This window comes from Eretmochelys imbricata, chromosome 5 (genome assembly GCF_965152235.1).
Source record: "Eretmochelys imbricata isolate rEreImb1 chromosome 5, rEreImb1.hap1, whole genome shotgun sequence".
Taxonomy (NCBI): Eukaryota; Metazoa; Chordata; order Testudines; family Cheloniidae; genus Eretmochelys; species Eretmochelys imbricata.
In genome coordinates, this window is record NC_135576.1 from 104,322,207 (window position 1) to 104,342,818 (window position 20,612).

The window sequence follows — 20,612 nt, forward strand, 5'->3', positions numbered from 1 at the left end:
GCCTATTTTGAACACACAGGAACATAACATGGTGTACGAAGTTTAGTTTTATTGTCACACATAATGGTTATTTTTGAAGAATTATGTTAGCAGATTCTCAATTTGCTCACTTTGGGAGTAAGTGTTGGTTTGTAGGGCAGTGCATGGGATTTAGAATCAAAACGATTAATAATGATCAACTACATATCAGATTCCCCACTATGGCACCAAAACCATTAACTCTTTGTATGTCCATAAAGAAGGACAAAAATGCTGACTTAAAGTTACAGCATACTGCAAGCTTAATTTGCAATTCAGAAAAGTTTGTTCTTTTTCAGTACAGCTTAGCTGTAAAATGTAGTCAATAAAACGTGGAAATTAGTTGAATCACAGTAGTTTAGTTGACATTCTGTTCTGTTTTGTTCGTACAGAAATGTATCTTCTGCAGACAGAGAATGAAGAAATTTTCCGGTGCCTGCATACAGTGTTCTTATGGGCGTTGTCCAGCTTCCTTCCATGTTACCTGTGCCCATGCTGCAGGGGTGCTGATGGAGCCTGATGACTGGCCTTATGTTGTCTACATCACATGTTTCAGACACAAGATCAATCAGAATGTGGTAAGGAATTTTATCCTTTCTTTCTTCCTTTCTTTTTCTTTTTTTTTAAACAAAAAATAAAATATGCTGTGGATAGTCCTTGCATTCTAAAAGTGTAATTAAGGCAGGAATTTACTTAGCTGTCTAGGGAAAATGAAGGAAGGAATCTATAAATGGCTTATGTTTAAAAGATTGCTCCATCTATATTCTTTTCATATACAGCAGGTCATTATATTTTGACAGTTTCTCCTTATGTCTGGAGCTTGGAGAAATGTTGGTACTCAAACGGTGGTTGATAGGCCTGGCATACTTTTCCATTAGGACCATTACAGTATGTATAGATTCACCACCACAATAAATCAATACAGTCTCCTTTTTTAAATTTTCAGTGTAGTAGAAATACCCACATTTATTACAAAAATCCAGATTAAATATTATGAATATCCAATATAAAAATATTGCACATATAACATACTTATTCAGCATTCCCAATAAAACCTTGCAAATGTCCTTCCAAAATTTCAGTACTGACTGACAATAGTTATACAAAGTATGAGTAGAACTCCATATTCTTTGTGACAATGCCAGAAGTTTCCATCAATGCTGAGAAAGAGCCGTTAATGTTAGCTGTGATGTATACTCCATTCACAATACTGTCATTAACTGTCTTGTAGATCTTAATGCATATTGTTCCACTTGATTTCTGTCACTTCTAATGGAGATGCTTAACCATTCTGTAGTTTTTAAATTATATTTGAATTATTCCTTGACATTGTTCAGACAGAAGAAATATATAATAGAATCTAGGAATGGAAAATACCTATTTGATCATTTAATCCAGTGTTTTTCAACCTTTTCTTGTTGGTGACCCCTCATTCAAAGTCAAATTTTTTCAGCCCTCCCTCCTTACATTTACTATGAACATAAATGTGTCATTGATAGCAATGATAAATCTATATAATCTGTTTATTTTGTGTTTTGAGAAGTTGACTGAGAATACTTGACCTCAGAGCGGATGGGTGTGCAGGAAGTGAAGAGCAAGATTTTGTTTGCTTTAGATTGTAATAACATTTTCAACACCAGAGAACCTCTCTGAATGCTTTCCTTGACTCTCTTGGGGTTCATGATCCACTAGTTTAGTCCATCCACAGCGACTACAAGACTGGCCTTACAGAACATTTTCTGGCATTTTCTCCAGTATAGTTTTCAGTGTCTCAACCAATGGGACTTCCATCATTTCCCATGGGAGACTATTCTTCAGTCAAATAGAACTCTCTGTCAGGAAGATTTTTCTGTGGTCTAGGCTGAATATTCCTTCTATCAATTTCATCCTATTACTCCTAGTTATACCTCCTGTACCATGCTTATCAGTTCCTTTCCTTAAATGGTGTACAACTCTTTGCACAGACAATCTATTCCTATCACCATCTCTCTTTGTAATTGCATAGTTTTTCTATAACTATTTTGTTGTCCAGCTGTACCGAAAGAAGGACAGGAGACACTTGATATGGATTTAATCAGACTGCAACGTTATTATTAGATGTTTGGGACTACCCGGCAGATAAAAGTGTACAGTGCAGGTAAAACCTGTTTATTTTCAATTACCCGGTTAGGCTTTCCCCAACTTCCCCTCTTTTTCCATCCAGGTCCCTCCAGCAAATCCATTCCTGGGACCTTACCATCCACCCCACCTCGTGGGAGGGGTAAGATGGGCTATAAGAAAGGGGGGTTGGCTCCTTGCTGTTCCAACCACAGGAGCCCCAAGCCCCACACCATTCCGTTCCTTTAACCAGCACCTCCTTTTTAAGTCCTTTACCAGGCCATTTATCTGGGCACTGGATGCCTTCCCAATGCACTGGACATCTGCCCCACACTTACCAAATAATTTGCGACATATAACCTACCACACCTTCTGTGCTCACCATAATAGGTCTTCCCTAACACCCGCTGTGGGGAAGGCAAAAAAACCCCTCTCCACCGAAGCCAATATCGTGGTGAGGGAAAAAATATCTTCCCAGCCCCCCTAAAATGTAGTGACTAGCACAATGCCCACAGCAGGTTCAAACCCACCTGATAATCACACCTCAAGGGGAGGGAGGGTGGGTGCTGCCTTACCTGCTGCGTGGAGAAAGGGGTTTGCAACACCAGAGCTTGAAGCTTTAAAGCCTTTCGCCCTTACATTCCAAGGGGGTGAGTCAGTTCTGCGAAGCTGACCACCACCACCTTTTTGTAGCTGTGTCTGCCCTCCAGTTTTTGCACTGGCTGAGGTCTCCTTTTTTTGGCAGCTTCAGTTGTTTGGTGGTTTTATACTTATTTTTTCTAAGTCATTACTTACTGCTCCTTACTCATATTTTGTTTTTTTCTGAACTCTATCTAATTCGTCTGTGCCTTTCTGTTACTGAGGCATCTAGAGTAAACAGCCACACTATCAAAGCATATCATTCACTTATGCCTTTTTTCCCCTCTGGATTGTAAGCCTGTCAGGGCACAGATAATCTTTTTTCTATGTTTGTACAGCACCCAGCACAATGAGCCCCCCCCCTCCTGACTTGGGTCTTTTGCCTGCTTCCATAATATAAATATTTATTAATAATGCTAATAATAATAACACCTGTAAATTGTTAGTAAAGTAAGGTGGAACATGTAGCATTCACATTTTCTGTCTCTCTGTCTTGTCTATCTAACATACACAGCACAGATTATATTACATCTGCAATTTATCAGTATACTTTATTGGCATACATTTAAACTAGGGCGCTGTAAACAATTGTTAAATGATAATTATTTTGTGCTCTAGAAGCCAAAACAAATGTTAGTCTGATACAACACTATTATGATAAAATTGACTCCCAAAAAATCCTTCATTCCCCCCCCCCAATGATTTTCTTGATCTATATTTGGTGTTATTAAAGGAAAAATAAAAATGACATTGAGAAACAGCATCTTGCACAACCACTTACGAAGTGTATGGGATGCATGGTCAGACTGGCTTGGAAAAAAAATAAAAATCAATCCAATCTTTCCCAAAACTCAGAGCCAACAATATACCTTTACATGAGGAGTTTGGGTCGGTTGGCTTATTTTTTGTGGCCAGAACCAAAAAACACCAGGCAAAGGTAGGCTATTTTTGTGTGTGCTTTATTGGACAAAATCTTGGAAATATCAAAAATACTATGAGAGCCTTTCCTTGTGTAATTTTAACATGATTTTGAGACAAGGAAGGTTGACATAAGTTTGTATATGCTTTGATTTGATATCCTATCTTTTGGATAATTAATCTAATCAAATCTCCAAACTTTCAAAAGTTTGTTCACCATTAATTTTCTTATTAGATCTTTATCCTTTCAGTTAGCTATCCTTTCATGCGGAGATTACACTGCCTTTTGCCATTTGGCATAACAGGACTTCTATGTTCATAATGAACCTTTCTTGTTTGTCCATCACTTTAACTTATATTGTATTGTTTGAAAGCAAAATAATTAAACAATGAGCACTGATTTTTTAAACTTGTTTTGCAATTTTAAACAGAATAGAATAGAGATTAAAAAAACAGAATATGTCAGCAAGAGCAAATCTGTACAGATATTCAGCTATTGAATAAACGACACATATGACAGGATGCCACTATCTCTGCTCATGGAGAAAGCAAAACAATAATTAGCTGGTGTTATCTTAATAAAGTTGTCCCAAAATGCATTATGAGAGTTGTTTGTTATTACCTAGGTCGAGGTTGAAAGAAAAATAAGAGTTCATTTTTTATTTAGGTTGGAGGAGGGGATGTGACAATTATCAACATGGTTTTGTAATATGTAAATTAGGGAGGTTGCTTGACCAAAAGCCTATTCTCTCACACACACACACACACACTCTCTCACACACACACACACACACACACACACACACACACACAAACACACATACACACACTTACTTTACTGCATAATGTTAATATATCCCTTAACCTGAGGTGTCAAGCCTCCACCCACTGCAATGCTGAAATTTTGTTTTGAGTCTGAATTATTTAGCACTGTAGTTGCCAACAAATTATGTCCAGATTATTTATCACAGTGGTCTCATAAACTTTTCTGACTGGGGGTCACAGTCTTTCTGAATCATCGTGGTTATTTCTTCCTAGATTACAGTTTTAATATCAACCATTGGAAAATTTGGCTTGTATTTTATGCTAAATAGAGATGGAGAAGGTAGGTGGGGAAGTAATACCAGTACGTATATAGTGTTTCAAAATGTAGTAAAAATAAATTGACTTTGGACTTTTATATGTTGTGCTGCATTTTCAAAATCTTTTGCTTTGTGGGCCAAATTTTCAAATTCGAGCAGTAATACTGTGCCTGCCGAAATTGTATGGATGCTCCTTTTAGGTGTGCAAGCAGGTATTTCATCATGTAGACTGGGTAATTGCATGCCGAAAGGAACACACATCTGTGCTGTAATCCATTCTGCACATACAAATACTGGTTTGCTTGCAATAAATTTTGTGTGCAAAATTGGTCGTTTCATAATTTTCATAGAAACAATGTATTATTTTGCATATGTAAATTTGAAAATATCGTTGCATGGGCAGTTCTCATCACGGCTGTGAAAGTTGAGATGACTGAACAATTGACTTAGTAATGTTTTATATTATTTATGTGCATATATAAAAGCAGAAAAGCCTCAGCTGACTCATTTTTCCTGTTAAGATTCCTTTTCGGATCTCAGAGATTAATATGTTTTAAATAAAGATAACCAACCTTTTGGGATTACTTTAAGACCATGGTTCTCAGCCAGAGGTACGTGTGCCTCCGGGGGTAGGCAGAAGTCTCAACTCAACTCATCCAGATCAGTGTTTCTCAACCTGGGGGTTGCGATCCTCAGAGGGGGTTTAGGGGAGTTGCAAGTGCAGGGCTGGCATTAGGGGTGGCAAGCATGGCAATTGGCCGGGGCCCTGCACCACAGGGAACCCAGTGAAAGCTAAGTTACATGCTTCAGCTCTGGGCGGTGGGGCTCATACTTCAGCCCCACTGCCTGGAACTCTGGCTTCAGACAAGGCTCACAGGTGAAAAAGAGGCTCAAGTATCACACTGAAATGTAAGTCCAATAGTTATATTCCAATCAATGTATTTTATAATTATATGGTAAAAATGAGGAAGTAAGCAATATTTCAGTAACAGTGTGTTGTGACACTTTTGTATTTTTATGCCTGATTTTGTAAGCAAGTAGTTTTTAAGTGAGGTGAAAATTGGGGTATACAAGACAAATCAGACTCCTGAAAGGGGCACATTCATTTCAGACAACAGATCCTGTAGCTCATGCTCTAAGGAGAGCTAGTCATTGTGGGCTAGATCTCCATACCTTGCATAACTAAAGATCCCATTGAAATCAGTGAATGTTAAGTGGGCTTGGAATGCAGGATCAGGCCATAAAAATGTAGAGGCGGGAAGGGAAGTTTAGTATACAGCTGCAATAGTGAACCATATGTGAATTTTTATGTTGTGATTGCTCCTGGTCCTTCTGTGGATGTGCAAGAAGAGAGGAAAGGGGATAAGGAGCCTGATATATGTATATGGTTGCCCAGAAAAAAACCTTTATGTACATAAATCCACACAGTGTGGGTAAGGTAAGATTGCTCTGTACTATAACATACCTAATCCAAAACTACAAAAGCAAGGAAATGAAAAACATCTAACAGTACATACCCTCTACTCCTCCATCCAGAGACACACACCTGACCACTAGAACAACCACCAGACACCTCGGATGACACAGCACAACCTTTCTGCCCTTATAAAGATACTAGTGGACCAAAGCAGAAATTTTTCGTTCAAATTCTTTTAAATGATAAATGGCTTTTTTGTCAAAATGGAAATTTCTGTGGGAAATGTTGATTTTTACAAAATTAGGGGAGTGGTAAATAGAAAAACTGGTTCTGTTGTTTTCAACAACAAAAAATTAAAAAATTCATCCATTTGAGCAACACTTTTCAGTAAATCCAAAAGATTTTTACCTGACTGGTTGAAATGTTTCGATTTTTGATTGAAAATGTTTCAATTTTTAGCAAAAACTTGTGGTTTTCAGTTACCAAAACCCATAACATTTTGTTTTTCAATGTTTGAATGCAAAACTTTTAAAAAACGTTGTAGAAAAACTTTGGAAAAACATTTTCCTACTGGTTGTAGATGTCAGTCTTCTAGCACCTCTTCACCCAAATTCCCCACCACTGCAAACAGACCAGACTTTTTCTGCTATCTGTTCTGCAAATTCACACTTGATCCTGCACTGGCTGACCATCTTCATGAAAAACAGGATCTTCAACATTAGCATCTGTTACTGTCATGAAAACCAGGAGCTCCTGAGCTGGCTGGACAGTGCCATGAAGAGAAGGATCCAGAATAGGATCCTCAGAACAGTAGCTGTTCCTATGCTGAAGATACTGTTCTTCATAAAACAGTCTCAAAGAGCTCTTGGTCTTTGACAAACCAGCAGCTACTGCTTCTAGAAGATCTTAGTTATCCAAACTTTTGTTCTCCATTAGCTAAGTGCCGCACTTAAGGATTCGTTTATGACAAAGAACTGTGATATTTTTTATTATTTTTGTTAATTAACAAAATAAATACATAACTCAACCAAACTCTCCTTATCTCCTAGGGTTTCAGCTAGGGGAACCCCAAAAATCAGGAGATACAAACTGAGATTTTTTTAGGTGAGGGATGCAATTTTTAATTGATTAGAACTTTGAAAAAAATCAGTTAATTAGTTTTAAACTCCCCAGAAAATTCAGGTTTTGCTCAGACATTGTGCTAAAATTTACAGCACGTACACTGTATTTTTCCTATAAAATGAACAAGTTGAACTGCCACTTAAAGTACAAAACAGAATACAAACTTAGCAACAGCTCCACCATAACTGATCCTCTGTTCTGTGTCTCTTGTGATGCTCCTGCAGCACAAATGTAATGGAGAGCTCTTGTAACAGGATTGCGGGGGATTTTCTTTTTGTAGAAGAATCCCTGGGTGACAAAAAGCCAATATAGCCAACTCTGTGCTGTCTGTGCCTGGCCCCCTGGCACTCTAGGTGGTCGAGGGGCATACCTTGGGGGAGGCACAGAGACCAAAGGGAAAAAATCCTGAGCAGGCATACTGTTCAAATATCACTTTCACATTAGGACTATAGTTCTAGGGGTAAAATTGGCAGGGTGGAATAAAACTTAGATTTCCATATCAAACCGAATACATCTTAGAGCTTTGATGATCCTCGACTATAAATATGATCTGGAACTTTTTAGACCAAGGGTTTTTTGTCTACTTGTCAAGCTGTCCTGCAGTGACTGAAGGCGGTGGGTGCCAACCTCAGGGCAAACTCTTAGGAAACAGGACACAAACCCCAAATTGTTGTGAGTTCTATACTTAGATTCCACCTATCAATTATCAAGTGTAAACTCATCAGAAACTGTAACAGCCTTAACCTGAAATTACAGACAGTCCCCTTGGGTACTCTGATCTGTCTTGCCTCCCAGGTAAACCCACCTTACACTGAAGATCACAGCAATATTCAGATTACTCTCAGTCAGAAGGACCAGTCACTTACCCCAGGTCAATTGCATGTTAGATTTCACAGGAAAGACAACACTACACCCAAATGAGTTTCAATCTTAAATTTCGAAAAGTAACAGAAACTTCTGTGATAAGCAAGCTCAATATGTCCTTCAGGACTAATCCAGGCTAAGCACTGAGGATCTTTTGCTTATGCTTAGTAATCCTTGCTCCTTAGAGTCCAAGCAGCAGAAAGATACAGTTCCTCCTTGTTAGGGCTTTTTATTCCTTCCCCACTTCTGCTTTGAGTTGCAAACTCAGCTGATGAAAGGAACTCACTTGCAAATCTCCTCTTCATGGTGGGGGAGAAAGCAATCAACAAAGTCTTTTGTCCTCTGATGTTCCACAATACTTCATCTTGTGTTTGTGCTTTTTATGTCGGGCAGGACATAACACCTGTTGGAGACTAGTATTTCACATTAGCTAATGCTTCTCTCCTGTCTGATGATTTACACAGTTACAGAGAATTTTAGTGCAAGTGCTCAAATAATACTTTACAATATGAGATACAGATGTGAAAGTGAGATTAATCCAAGTAGCAATTTACAAGTGTTCAATAAAGCATAAACACTAAGCACATTTTTATAACTCTAATTATTTTACCAGTACTAACACACAGGTGAACCAGACTAATTCCAGCTATGTGTTTTCAGTATCCAAGTGAGGCATGGGGACCTTGGCATAAAATGGCATCTGGTTTGCTAGCAATACATCAGTCACACAAATAAAGAGCAAGGACTTCTACCATAATGTATCCCATTTTTTCAGGTTCACATATGGAAGGCCAAGATGGCTTTTTTGTTTGTTTGTCTGTTTGATTTTCTCTGTTTCTACTGCTATCTTAGTTCACCCTTGGCTTGGGTTATGTTGAGGAAAAATCACACTTTCTGAACCACAATTTGCACCATAATCTGAAAGATACCACAGCTTGTTCTTTAATTTGATAGAGCCCCTTGCATAACAACTGTCCTTTCTGCTCAAAAATGACATTCTTAACATCAATAAGTTCTTAGGCTTTTCTGACAGGAAATGTTTTCTGGGACAGGCAATCAGTTATTACAGTGTGCTTGTCAATATGTTCTTCTGCAAAATAAATCAAGAATCCTACCAAAGTAACATACTGAAAGCCAAACTCCATCCCCTTGAGCTGGGATGCAGTAGGGTTTTCTATGGTTTGAGGTTTTAGGGTTTTGTTCATTTATTTGGTTTTCTGCCTGGAGGTAGGGGGATTGAGTTGTGGAGTTTATTTTGTGAAAATTTTACCAGTAAACCAATCAGTATATTCTTAACAAAAAAATCGTGTTTTTGTTTTGTGAAGCTCAATCTTTATACTTGTAATACATTTTGTACTTTTAATACATTTACTTCCTGTTGGATTTATATATCCACCAGAAACTTCTGCTCCACTCACATGAGTAATTCAATGACTATTTTCAATTTCTGTTTCTGAACATATTTGGATAAATGGAGTCTGGAATTTTTCAAGAAACAAACACCTGGATTTTTACATATTATTCAAGATTTGGTGTAACAGCGGTAACTGATGTTACCAGTAGAGGGACCTATGTGATAATAACTTATAGTGGTAAACTAGTTCTTGGCTCATTTCACCATTTTGTGTTTAGGCTTAGTGATATTGTTATATACAGAACTAGTAATGGCTGTTTAAACAGGTAAACTGCCATTAAATAATATGTATAATTATGAAAGAAAGATTATTTCCAGGTGATCTTGAAAATGCTGTAGACATATAATTGTGTATAACTTCATAGTAGGCCTCAGTCCAATCCTCTGTTTTCATGAACACAATTTTACTCAGAGAAATCACTTGCAAACACAAGCTTAGTGCACTAGCCCCAGAAAATGTGTTGTGTGCATCTGAAGTCTGTCATTTTTTGGTGATAGACTTCAAATGCACACAACACATTTGTACTTGCTTTGCCCTCAGTTTTTAGAAACACAAAAGTTTGAGATGTGTAAATTCTGTAATGTGATGCAAGAAAGTGGTAGTGTGCCAAAAATTACAAAGCAAAAGAAGTATTTCAAAATTTGGCCCAAGTTTGTTTTAAAAAAGTTGCAGGAATTACTTTAAGATAAAATGTAAAAATCTAACAAAGAGCATGGGCACCGACGATAACTCAGCTTCTAATAATCACACTGACAATTCTATAGTCACCTCATTTTGCAGACTTTCACAGGTACTTTTTTTTTTTTTTTTAAGATTATTACATTTATTGAAGAACTTTGCTGCTTGAAAGGTTACAGACAGTTGAAAAAGTGGTAGGAAATTGGGTAATTAATTTAGCATATGTCATACAGTATTTCAAGCTGGTTAGTAAATATTTCTAATTCAAAACATTTTAACTAATACAGATATGCTATTTGAATCGTGCTGTGGTTTTTAGCATCTCCTGTTGTCAGAAAAGTTCAGATGCCCAGCTGTTGCCAGAGACAGTACAGTTTACCACACAAACACAGCAACCAATATGAAATGATTTACAGCTAATAAACAGCCATAAGATGTCTTATTAGGATGAGAAACTCTTGATTTTACTTCTCCAGATGGTGAAGCTCACTGTGCAAGTGGGAAGCACACTGGGATGCATTAGTTGGGAAGTGGTGTGCACAATTTTCTGCATCATGTACATCTCTGAGCGTTTGCTGAGTTATGGGGTTTGGTTTGGGGGTTTTGTTTTGTTTTGTTTTTTTGATAATAGGAGTATAACACCTATAGTTGTTGAGGTAGAATCTTTGCATAATTTGACCTTAGAGTATATCTTGGCTACGCTTCTGAAGGTGATAGCTGATTTTAGGGAAGTTAGAGAGGAAACATGAAAATAAACAGTGGTTATGACTGACCTGCTACATCATAAAGGTGAGTGATAAAATAAACAATCATTATAACTGCACAATACCATCTGCAGTTTTAAAGTGAGTGTTCTGCATTGTTTCTGAGTTAGTGAAGCATCCTGTTGTATCACTGTTGACCACTTTTACAAAAACGAGATGTGTATCTATTGATGTCATCCCAGTGAGCAAAATATGAAGTAATATCATTATGAAAATCCAAAACTTGAGAAGTGCCTTTCAATAAAATTCTACAGTATAAGCTTGGGCCACCATGTCTGATCTCTACTAGAGCTGGATATAAGGGATTTAAGATAGTGGCAAACAACATTTCTGAATGGTCCCAGAATTGTTTTGCTTAAATTGTTCTCCTGTGTTGTAAGATGAGCCAAAACACCATAATAGTAGATATATTTTTAATTATGTGCTGCAATCTTGTGTGGCTGTAATTCTTTTGCTAATAAAATGTAAATGTGTATGCTTCACAGAAAGTTTGATTGTTGTAGTAAGAAAAGATTTTGCATTTCAAGATTTCTTGCTAAATTGAGAGCCATGATTGATCACTGCAGTACTTTATCATGTGACATGGTTCTGATAAACTAAGTGGTGACCGTTTTGAATGACTGTTTCTTAAATTCTTGCTTTCAAGAGAACTAAAGCATGTGAGAAGGCCATCACAGTGGGGCAGACTGTCATCACAAAACACAGGAACACACGATATTATAGTTGCAGAGTGATAGGAGTGACATCTCAAGTCTTCTATGAAGTCATGTTTGATGATGGCTCCTTCAGTCGGGACACTTTCCCTGAAGATATTGTAGTAAGTATTTTTTAAGATACTTGCTCTTTTTGGATAATAGGAGTGTAACACCCATAGCTAAACAGACTGAATCTTTGGGAATATTTCCTTTCACCTTTAAAGGAGATAACTGACTTAATATTCATTTCATGTTTGTTGTTTTCACTGCAGAGAATTATCATTTTCTAATGGGCTTCCCAACCTTGGTTGTTCTAATTAGTATCCACCATTTGACCAAATTAATCAAACCTAATCTTCCAAAGTCTTTTAATTAAATAAGAAATATATGTTTAATAAAGGATATTAGAATGGGAATTCCACATACTCTGATCTGTCTCTGAGATATAATATAATGACATTCCATGCTGAATTGAAAAATCCTATTTTCAAATATATAATGGGAAGAATGGCTCTCAGGAATCTGTTCTGACAACATGTTTACATCTTTTGATGTTTAGTTGTAAGATTACATTATTAATGATAAAAATCAACAGGGAAAAGAATATGTAGTTTAGTCCTAAAAGCAATGCAGATTTTGATTTCCCCTAGGCACTTAAATCTCCATGTTTTTCAGGAATGTTACTGAATACATGATGTGCTTATTTGGGGAACATGCACGTTTTCCTTAGACATTCTGGATTACATTTGCCAGTGCCTTGCACCTTGTGTAATCATTTACAAAAGTGGGTGCAGAGTGGGTGCAAACCATTACCATTCTGATTTGGTACCATTTCACGCCCTCTTCATACTTATTGGCCCTGATCCTTGGCTTCAGTCAAGCCACCTTTGTGGTCCCCTGATCCTGAGGCTTCTCTGGGCTGTGCTGATTTGTTGGTATAAGTGTTATAACTTGCACCTGTTGCCAACAACTCCCAGGGGCTGTTAGAGCAGCCAGGGATTGCCAGGATGCACATCCTCTTTCCCTTAGCTGTGTTCTCTGCTGGCTGCAGGGGGTTAGGATAGCATAAGAGTTAGAATGTTGTGGTTCAGGAAGCTGCACCCCCCAGAATACTCAGCCTTCCTATCCTATAAAGATGTTTGGGAGCTTTAATGTTTTCCACAGACCAACTTGTCTCTGGAACCAGTTATCTGTCAAATACTGGCAATGGAAATAATACTGTTTTTCTTGTCAACTGTTTAGTTATTGAAAAGTCTAATGCATTTTGGAAATAAGATATTTAAAGGGGTACATTTTCGAAGCAGTGAGTGGGGATTTAGCTGTTCACCTCCCACTGGTGTTAATGGAAGTCATGCAGCTAAATCCCTGTTACATCGCTTTGAAAAATTTACCCCTTAATTTGAAATATTCTGAAAGGCTCCAGTAATGATCAAGGGCCTTTTGATTTAGGATCATCAAGATACTAAGCAAATGTGGCTGCATTGTTATCACAAACCTCTCTTTTGTGTGCACCTGCATCAAAGTATCAAAGGGAGAGATGAGAAGCTGCTCACCACCCTACTGGGATAGCTTGTTCTGGAGCTAAGAAGGAATGTAATCAGGTCTGGATATGCCTCAGTGCTTCTCAGATACTAGATGAACAACATATAATTGTTTGATGGAAATACCAAACAAATTTCATATTCCTTAGAGAAATCTTGTTGTGTTTTCATTCGATAATATACCTGTAGCAGTAACTGGGAGGAAAGAATATTTTTTCTTCTGCCTGGCCTAAAATTTGATAATCCACGCAATGTGCATATCAGGTGTTAGTACTGCTGGGAGGACTTATTAATCAAATCTGGTGTGAAAGCAATGTTACTGCCTATTGAGGAACTTATTTTTCTAATCTGTTTTCACTTTTCAGATAGCTCACAAAGATAGAGCTTTCTGCTTTTGCAGTATGTGTTGAGCACAATTTCAGTTCAACTCACACTTGTGTTTATGCAAGGCAGGCCACGATTTCAGTGTTGGGCACAGTAATTTATTTGTAAGGAGGAAGATGGGGAGCCTCATCTCTAAAACTCTGTCTTCTCTAGCTCTAGATATTCAACAGTTGCCAAGGCAGGGAATCCATTGTTCCCATCCCCTATATATTTTTCTTTGCTTTGTGTTAGCATTTGCTAAATATATTAGGACATGCTTTTTATTTACTTTTTACTGTGCATTTGGGGCCTCTGGTTTCAACCTTGTAAGACTGTCACAAATAAATGACTCTTCAGTTAGACCATTTAAACTAATTAAATTGCAAATTAGTAAGCCTCAGTGCATTTGCTAACCTGTGGGCTCAGTTCTACCCTCTGCTGTGCTGGTGTGTAAAAGATGTAAGTGCAACTTTTTATCCTACACACGCAGCAGGTAAGGATCTCCCCATAGCTCAGTGACAAATAGTAGAAAACAGCTGGCGAATTGTACTGTCTGGTGTACCATATCCCAATGGAGACGAAATCTGCAGGCTAAATAGGCTGTTTAGGGTCGTTGTCCCCTGGCCCCCCAAAAAACCCTGGCCAGTACATATGCTGCATTCTCCAGCAAGTGCTGCCAACAGCGGGTTGAAAGTGCAACTTGCTGCTGCTTAGAGGAGCATCACGTAATGCTCTGTGGCTTGTCACCCATCTCCAGCTCAGCACACCATAATGAATCCTGCCCTAGTGTGTGGGGCCGACGTCAATTAGCAGACTCTGCACTGGAGAGTGTAACTATTCTCCCTGTTGTTCCAGTCAGGGTTTCCTTCAGTAAACAAAACATGCTGTGAAACTTGGTATTTTAATACCTGTCAGACACATCTCTACGTGAAAATCCTGGCAGCTTGCTAAATACGGAACATGCTGGTTCAGGTTTATTTATGTAGTTTTTGCTATTTATATATTGTATCTGTCAAAAATGCCTTAGCATTTGTGATACAATTTGTGATATAAACACATTTTCTAAAATAAATTGAACCTGACACAAAAGCTAAGACATGACCCATTCCCATTCCTCGTGAAAGCCCGATAGGCCTTGTTGTAGGCTTTGGGGGTCACCACATTCTTACTATCTCAGACCAAGGAGGGAAACACATTCCGGAGTCACGGACACTCCACTGGGAATGACCCACCACTCGCCACCACATGTACAAATCTAGGGGTTGTCAGTGTGTTGCCTGATCATAAGTGCCACAGGACAACATATCCAGGACTCAAAGTGTAATGGTCTTTATAGATTAAAACTAACAATCTAAATTGCTCCTAGAAATGAATTGGATGTCACCGCAGCATGCGGAATACCAGTGTAAACTGGTCCCCGAAAGGAAGGGCTCCTACAGGAGAAAAAAGAGACATTTATCTGTCAGTGGAGAGTATTTGGAGCAGCATTAGAGTGATATTTTCATGAGTCCGAGGGGATTTCTTCCCAAAACCCAAATACTGTGGTTCTGGGCAGTTCTGAAAATGTCTGTGAAATTTCTGCTTAACAATATATTCCTGAAGAATGTGTATATCAGCTTAGTTAAACTCAGCATGCAAACTGCTGCTGTCAAGAACCATGATAAAAGATGTATTGCTACGTGATTCAAAGTCTGTCAATCCAAGCAAATGTGACAGTCACCGATGAATTTTTTTTGTCTACAACTCTTTTTTTTTTTAAAACCTACAGTGATACATAGAGCCCTTAACAGAATTATGCTGACGCTAATGTAACCACCTTCTTTTACCAGTGGACCCAAAAGAGCCTTCAGACTGATGAGATTAGTGAAGATTAAGGTCCATCATTCTGTGTGTATCAGTATTTTAAATTCACTACTGGCCATGAAAAGTGAAACAGGACCATTCAGAAATGTGACAGCGAAAGTACATCACTGAAATTTTCAAGACGGCTACTATTGCTTTCAGCACACACCTAAATTTCACAAAGCACCAACATTATGGTCTTCTGCTTTCTTTGTAATAGAATGCATCACTTTTTACTTACTGTGCATTTGAGCAAAAGCTCAGTGTAATAGCAAAGCAATTGGAGAGGCTGCTTTTTTGTTTGTTTTTTGGGGGGTGGGATTTAAAGGTTTTTCCCTGCCAGGGACCACCTTCACAGCTCTCCAGCGCTGTCAATGTCCATGAATAACTCCCTTGTGATGCTGTCAGAGTTTGAAATGAAAATTTTAACAACTCCTGATCCCACACTCTAATATACGTAATGTGATGGTATTAGCTTCCCCACAGTTTAATTTTTTCTTTCTGTCTCTGGAACCTTTGAGATCTTAAATTGTTACCCCAATTTTTGGGGTCTAGCAGATTGTTTCTGCTAGGAAAAGAAATTGATGATGGAGTCAGGTATTTGATGCAATCCTGTTTGTTTACAAAGAATGTACAAACTCCTCTTTCCCAAACACAGTAGGAATCAAACAGGGGGTAACTTCTTTTTTTACAGTTCCAAGCCCCCTTCAGTTAGCATTTTGACCAAAAGCTCTCCCTTAGCTTTTTTCAAAAGGACACACTACCATGACTTTTCTGACCTTATCTGGGGCTTCTTTGCTCCTTCTATCTTTTTCTGTTGCTTGAACTTCTCTCTCACACACAGCTTCACTAACGAACGTGCCAACCCCTGTGTAACAGCATTGGTGTCCACCTCTGGCGAGTGCCCCCTTTTGGTTGGGCATGTCTGCATTCTTTAGTTCTGGTGACCCCTTTTGGTGGTTCTCTGGCACATTTGTCAGTGATACTGCTCCAGCCAAGTCACTCTCTGCATTTTAACAAGCACAAACCCCTTTCGGGGTATACGGTCCACGGGGGTATATCTCAGTAGCACTCTCTAGCCCTTCCTGGGTTTTGGTGGTGTCTCTCTCTAGCCCTCCCTGAGCTTTGGTCTTCACGTAGTCCAGCCTTGGTATGTCCTCCCTGGGCATCTTCCTGCAGCCCTCCTCAGGCTCAGTCCCTACTCAGTTCTAGCAACCAGCCAGGAGCTCCCTCAATGCTCCCCCGGTCCCTGCTAGCAAACCGTCCGTGGCCCTGCTGCTCTTCCAGGCAGCTAGGCCTGCAGTCCTTTCTTCTCCTGCTCCAAGCAGCAACTGACTAATGCTTTGCTCTGCAGCTCCTTTTATATGACCCTCCTGTGCCCTGAATGGCTGCTTCCCCTGGACATATAATTGGACATATATGTAAACTCGGGGCATAGTGTAGTACACTACCCATTGAAAATGACCTTTTCCCTGTAAAATTAGACATAAAGTTTGCACCATGCCTCACAGATAAATGATCCACAGCAAAATCTTAGACTCTCTGCTTCAGAATTTTTAATTAGTTGGGCCAGCTGATTGCTATAATGAGAAGCATTTAGTGACTGGGTAAAGCAGTAACATACATTGACTTATGCAAATCAAATATGTACAAGACAAGGAATGACAAAGATGGCAATGGCAGTACATTTTAAGTTTCCTTTAGCCGTCTCTCAAGTCTGTTATTTCATCAAAGATTTATGGACAGTGAAATTCAGCAGAATAGTGCGACTGAGGTCAGACCAGCTGGGGCTTCAGAGCTCAGCCAAGTTAGGTCCTATCTCTCAATGCACGTATGGTCTCAGAGGTTGCTGTTATTGTTTATTATTTAACTGCTAACAACATGCTCTGTGCTATGCAGGAAGCAAATTAATAAAGAGAGCCTCTGCCCCAAGGAGATGAAAAACAGACCCACACATACAAAACACGGTGGGTAACCGTGGTAACCTGGAACATTACATGGCTTCTCCCCAACCAAATGTGGAAGTTTGACGGACATGGGTTAATGTTTGTGGACCTTACAGAAGCAGCAAGTCTTTAGGGGGGGATTTAAATAGGAGAGGGTGGGAGCCTGTCATGCTTGGTCTGGGAAGTCATTCCATGCATAGGCCACAACAAGAAAGAAGGCCTAAAGAGTTGGGCCACTGAGGCTGACTAAAATGTACAATATTAGGCTCATCCTACAGTCGGATGTGAATAGGTGGATCCTTGCACCTGTGCAGACCCCTAGTGACTTCAGTGTAGCTCCACAGGGGCACAGGGATCTGCCTGCATGGATCCAGTGTCAAAATCAGGGCCTATTTTTATTAACAAGAACCTACCTGTAATGATCTTCATTAAAAAAATCTGCTGTACAATCTGTATGACCCCACTGACTGCAGTGATGGTAAGAAGATTGAGGGAAAGTCAGGGCAGAATTTGCCTCTTTATTTCTAAAATTGGTGGAGTGATAGGATTAAAATTAAAAAGAAAATAGGAAAATACTTAATAAAATTAGCTTTAAAGAATCTGAGCACAATTCTGTCTGCTTGACACTGTCTGTCTTCTTAATTACATTTACTCAAAGGAGTGTGAGAAGGACTTGGCCCACTGATTCTGCATAATGAGTGAAAGATGTATGTATTTTTTTAACAAATTAAATTAACATTAAGGAACACATTTAATAATTATTTGTGAAATTTCTATAAGCACCTTATTGCACTTGTAAATTTTGTATTGACACTTACAAATCTGGCGCACAGAATGTCATTCTTTACACACTCAGGTCCCTGTTTACACGCATAGAAGAGCACAGACATGAATTTCTGAGATACTTTAAAAGTTTGGACTTAAATTTATTAAAAAAACCTAAACAAGCAGAGTCAGATTGAAGGCTGCCACTTCATCCGTAACTCCATGGGCCCAGGCAGTGCTGCTCATACAATTCAAGGGGCCTGAGTCTGACCTCACACTGATTTAAAACAGTGAAACTTTATTAACTTCAACAGAATCATTCTTGATTTACCCAAGGTGTAGGTGAGAGCAGAATCACACTTTTTTGTTTGTATGTTTGTTTGTTGGTTCCCTGATACACTACAAATACAGGAGACTCAATAGTTAAGCATAAACAATGAATATAGGGTAGATTACAGCCAGCTTTAACTTTGAATCTGTCTACATTTGAGGCTTTATAAACCTCAGTATCATCTTATCACAGTTTCCTGTCTATAACTTCCTCTTGTTTCTAACAATAGTCTAACTTGATAATGGAAAGGCTGATAGAACCAACTTCAGGTGAGATTTTAAATTAAGATAATCTGTAAAATCATCTTTTAAAGACAAGATAAATCTTCCTAATATTTAGCAAATGCTGCTGGAGAGAATTAAAAAAGTGAAAACAAGCTTTTGTGCTTTATTTTTTTCCACTCATGGCACAATTTGAACTTTAATTGCCTTTAAGATTTAAAATTTAGCAGCTTATATACAGCAAGCATGCACCCTGGTTCACTATATGTAATCCTTGCTTATGACAGTAAAAGTACAATGTTTATATCACACCTATATTCAAGGTTGGGCTCAGAAGAACAGTGTTTGTGATATAGTGATTGATCCATGTTTGTCAACAATAGTGGCCTGTCCTATCAGTCTCTTGTTTAGCAGTCAGAGTTGCTTATGGTCATGGGGATTGTGAAGAGCATAGTGGAAGCTATGGAGAGCATGAGGGATGCAACGGAAAATATGGGGGTTATAGTGGTAGCCAATATAATAGAGTGGAGAAGGGGGAACCATGACAAAAGCAGAATTTTTTCCCAGTAATCCAGGAGTTGCGGGAGAGTTGTGGTGCATTTTAGGATGATAGTTCCTGGGGGTTTTCTCTCACCTATCTAAGAAAAAAATCTAAAATTATTCTGGATCCAAAAAATGCTGCCCAGGCCTCAGGCTTATTTTTAGAAATGTCTCTGCAAAATTCTTGGCAGGTTGGCAGCTATGATTGAAGAAGAGACTGGGAGACAGAAGACCCATGTTCTGTTCATGCACTGACTTGCTGTGTGACCTTGGACAGGTCACTTTCTGTTCCTCAGTTTCCACATTTGTAAAATGGGGATAATAGTACTTCCTTTCCTCTTAGGAATTTAGAGACTAAATGAATATATGTAAAAGTTTCAGTTCTTTGGGTGAAAGACGCTGCTGATGTGGAGAGTATTATTTTTTTTAAACTGATATGCTGAGAAAGAATAAAGGAGTGACTGTACCAGCCATGTCTTTCTGGTTAAGAGAACAAGTTATATGATTTCGTCATGAGGAGCAAGGGTGTAGGAGGATAGCTTTGGCAACTAGTCCATCAGATTGAGTGAACTTGTTAGTTTGGGATTGGAAGCCAGGACTTCCAATTGATTCAGTGATTGAGTAACTTTTTAGTGTGGGATAGGAAGCTTTCTTGTAGTATGAATAGCCGTTCCTGTTTAGATAAATTCTGGCTGTCGCATATTAACTGCCACTCTTTTTCATTCAACATGATGTGGAACATATGAAAAGTTAGTTTTTGGATTTTAGAAATTTGCATAAGAACTGTACATGATCAATTTTCCAAAGCAAAATATTGTTTGACAGCATTTTAACATCATGAGATGTGTACAAAGAGTTTCTACAATTTACTTCCCTTCCGTTTAATGGCATGAGTAAATAAAATATATTCACTCTTCTCAACTATGATGCCTTACCTGTCTATATGACAAGCTAGTCTAAATCAGAGGTGTTAGTAGTAAATATGTTTGTCGTATTCTTTATAAAACAGTCGCTTGTAAGCTTAATCACTTACACCAAAGCTGAAAGCAAGTGCACACTAAACTAAAATAAGCAGAAGAGACAGCTTTTATTAAGTGCATTAACAGAATGGGCTTGCTGACATTTCAGTTCAATCCTTGGTGATGCTCTGTCTACCCAGGGAACCCCAGTTGAGTCATCTTTGCAGCTCTGCCACATGAGCCCTGTTCTCCCCTGTATTTTATACATTAAGAGCTGACTTATCATGACAGCTCTCACACCATGTGTTCAGTTCTTTATTTCCCCCTTCCCCGCACTTTATACTGTGTTAAGCCCCTGTTTGAAACAATCTGCAGATAATTTCCATTACTACAGA

General features: G+C 38.6%; 1 protein-coding gene across 8 annotated transcripts in view; it reads left to right on the plus strand.

Moving 5' to 3' along the window:
• Positions 1 to 20,612, plus strand: part of KDM4C (lysine demethylase 4C) — a 447,252-nt gene that overhangs the window by 398,299 nt on the left and 28,341 nt on the right. For 7 of the 8 annotated variants that reach the window (XR_013346208.1, XM_077817658.1, XM_077817659.1 and 4 more), the window contains 2 exons: positions 411 to 596; positions 11,661 to 11,831. Coding sequence is in view for 7 of the 8 variants with exons in the window: in XM_077817658.1 (XP_077673784.1) it covers positions 411 to 596; positions 11,661 to 11,831 (357 nt within the window). In the remaining variant the exon portion in view is untranslated. The remainder of the gene's footprint in view (positions 1 to 410; positions 597 to 11,660; positions 11,832 to 20,612) is intronic. The other variant, XM_077817663.1, reaches the window with a different exon arrangement.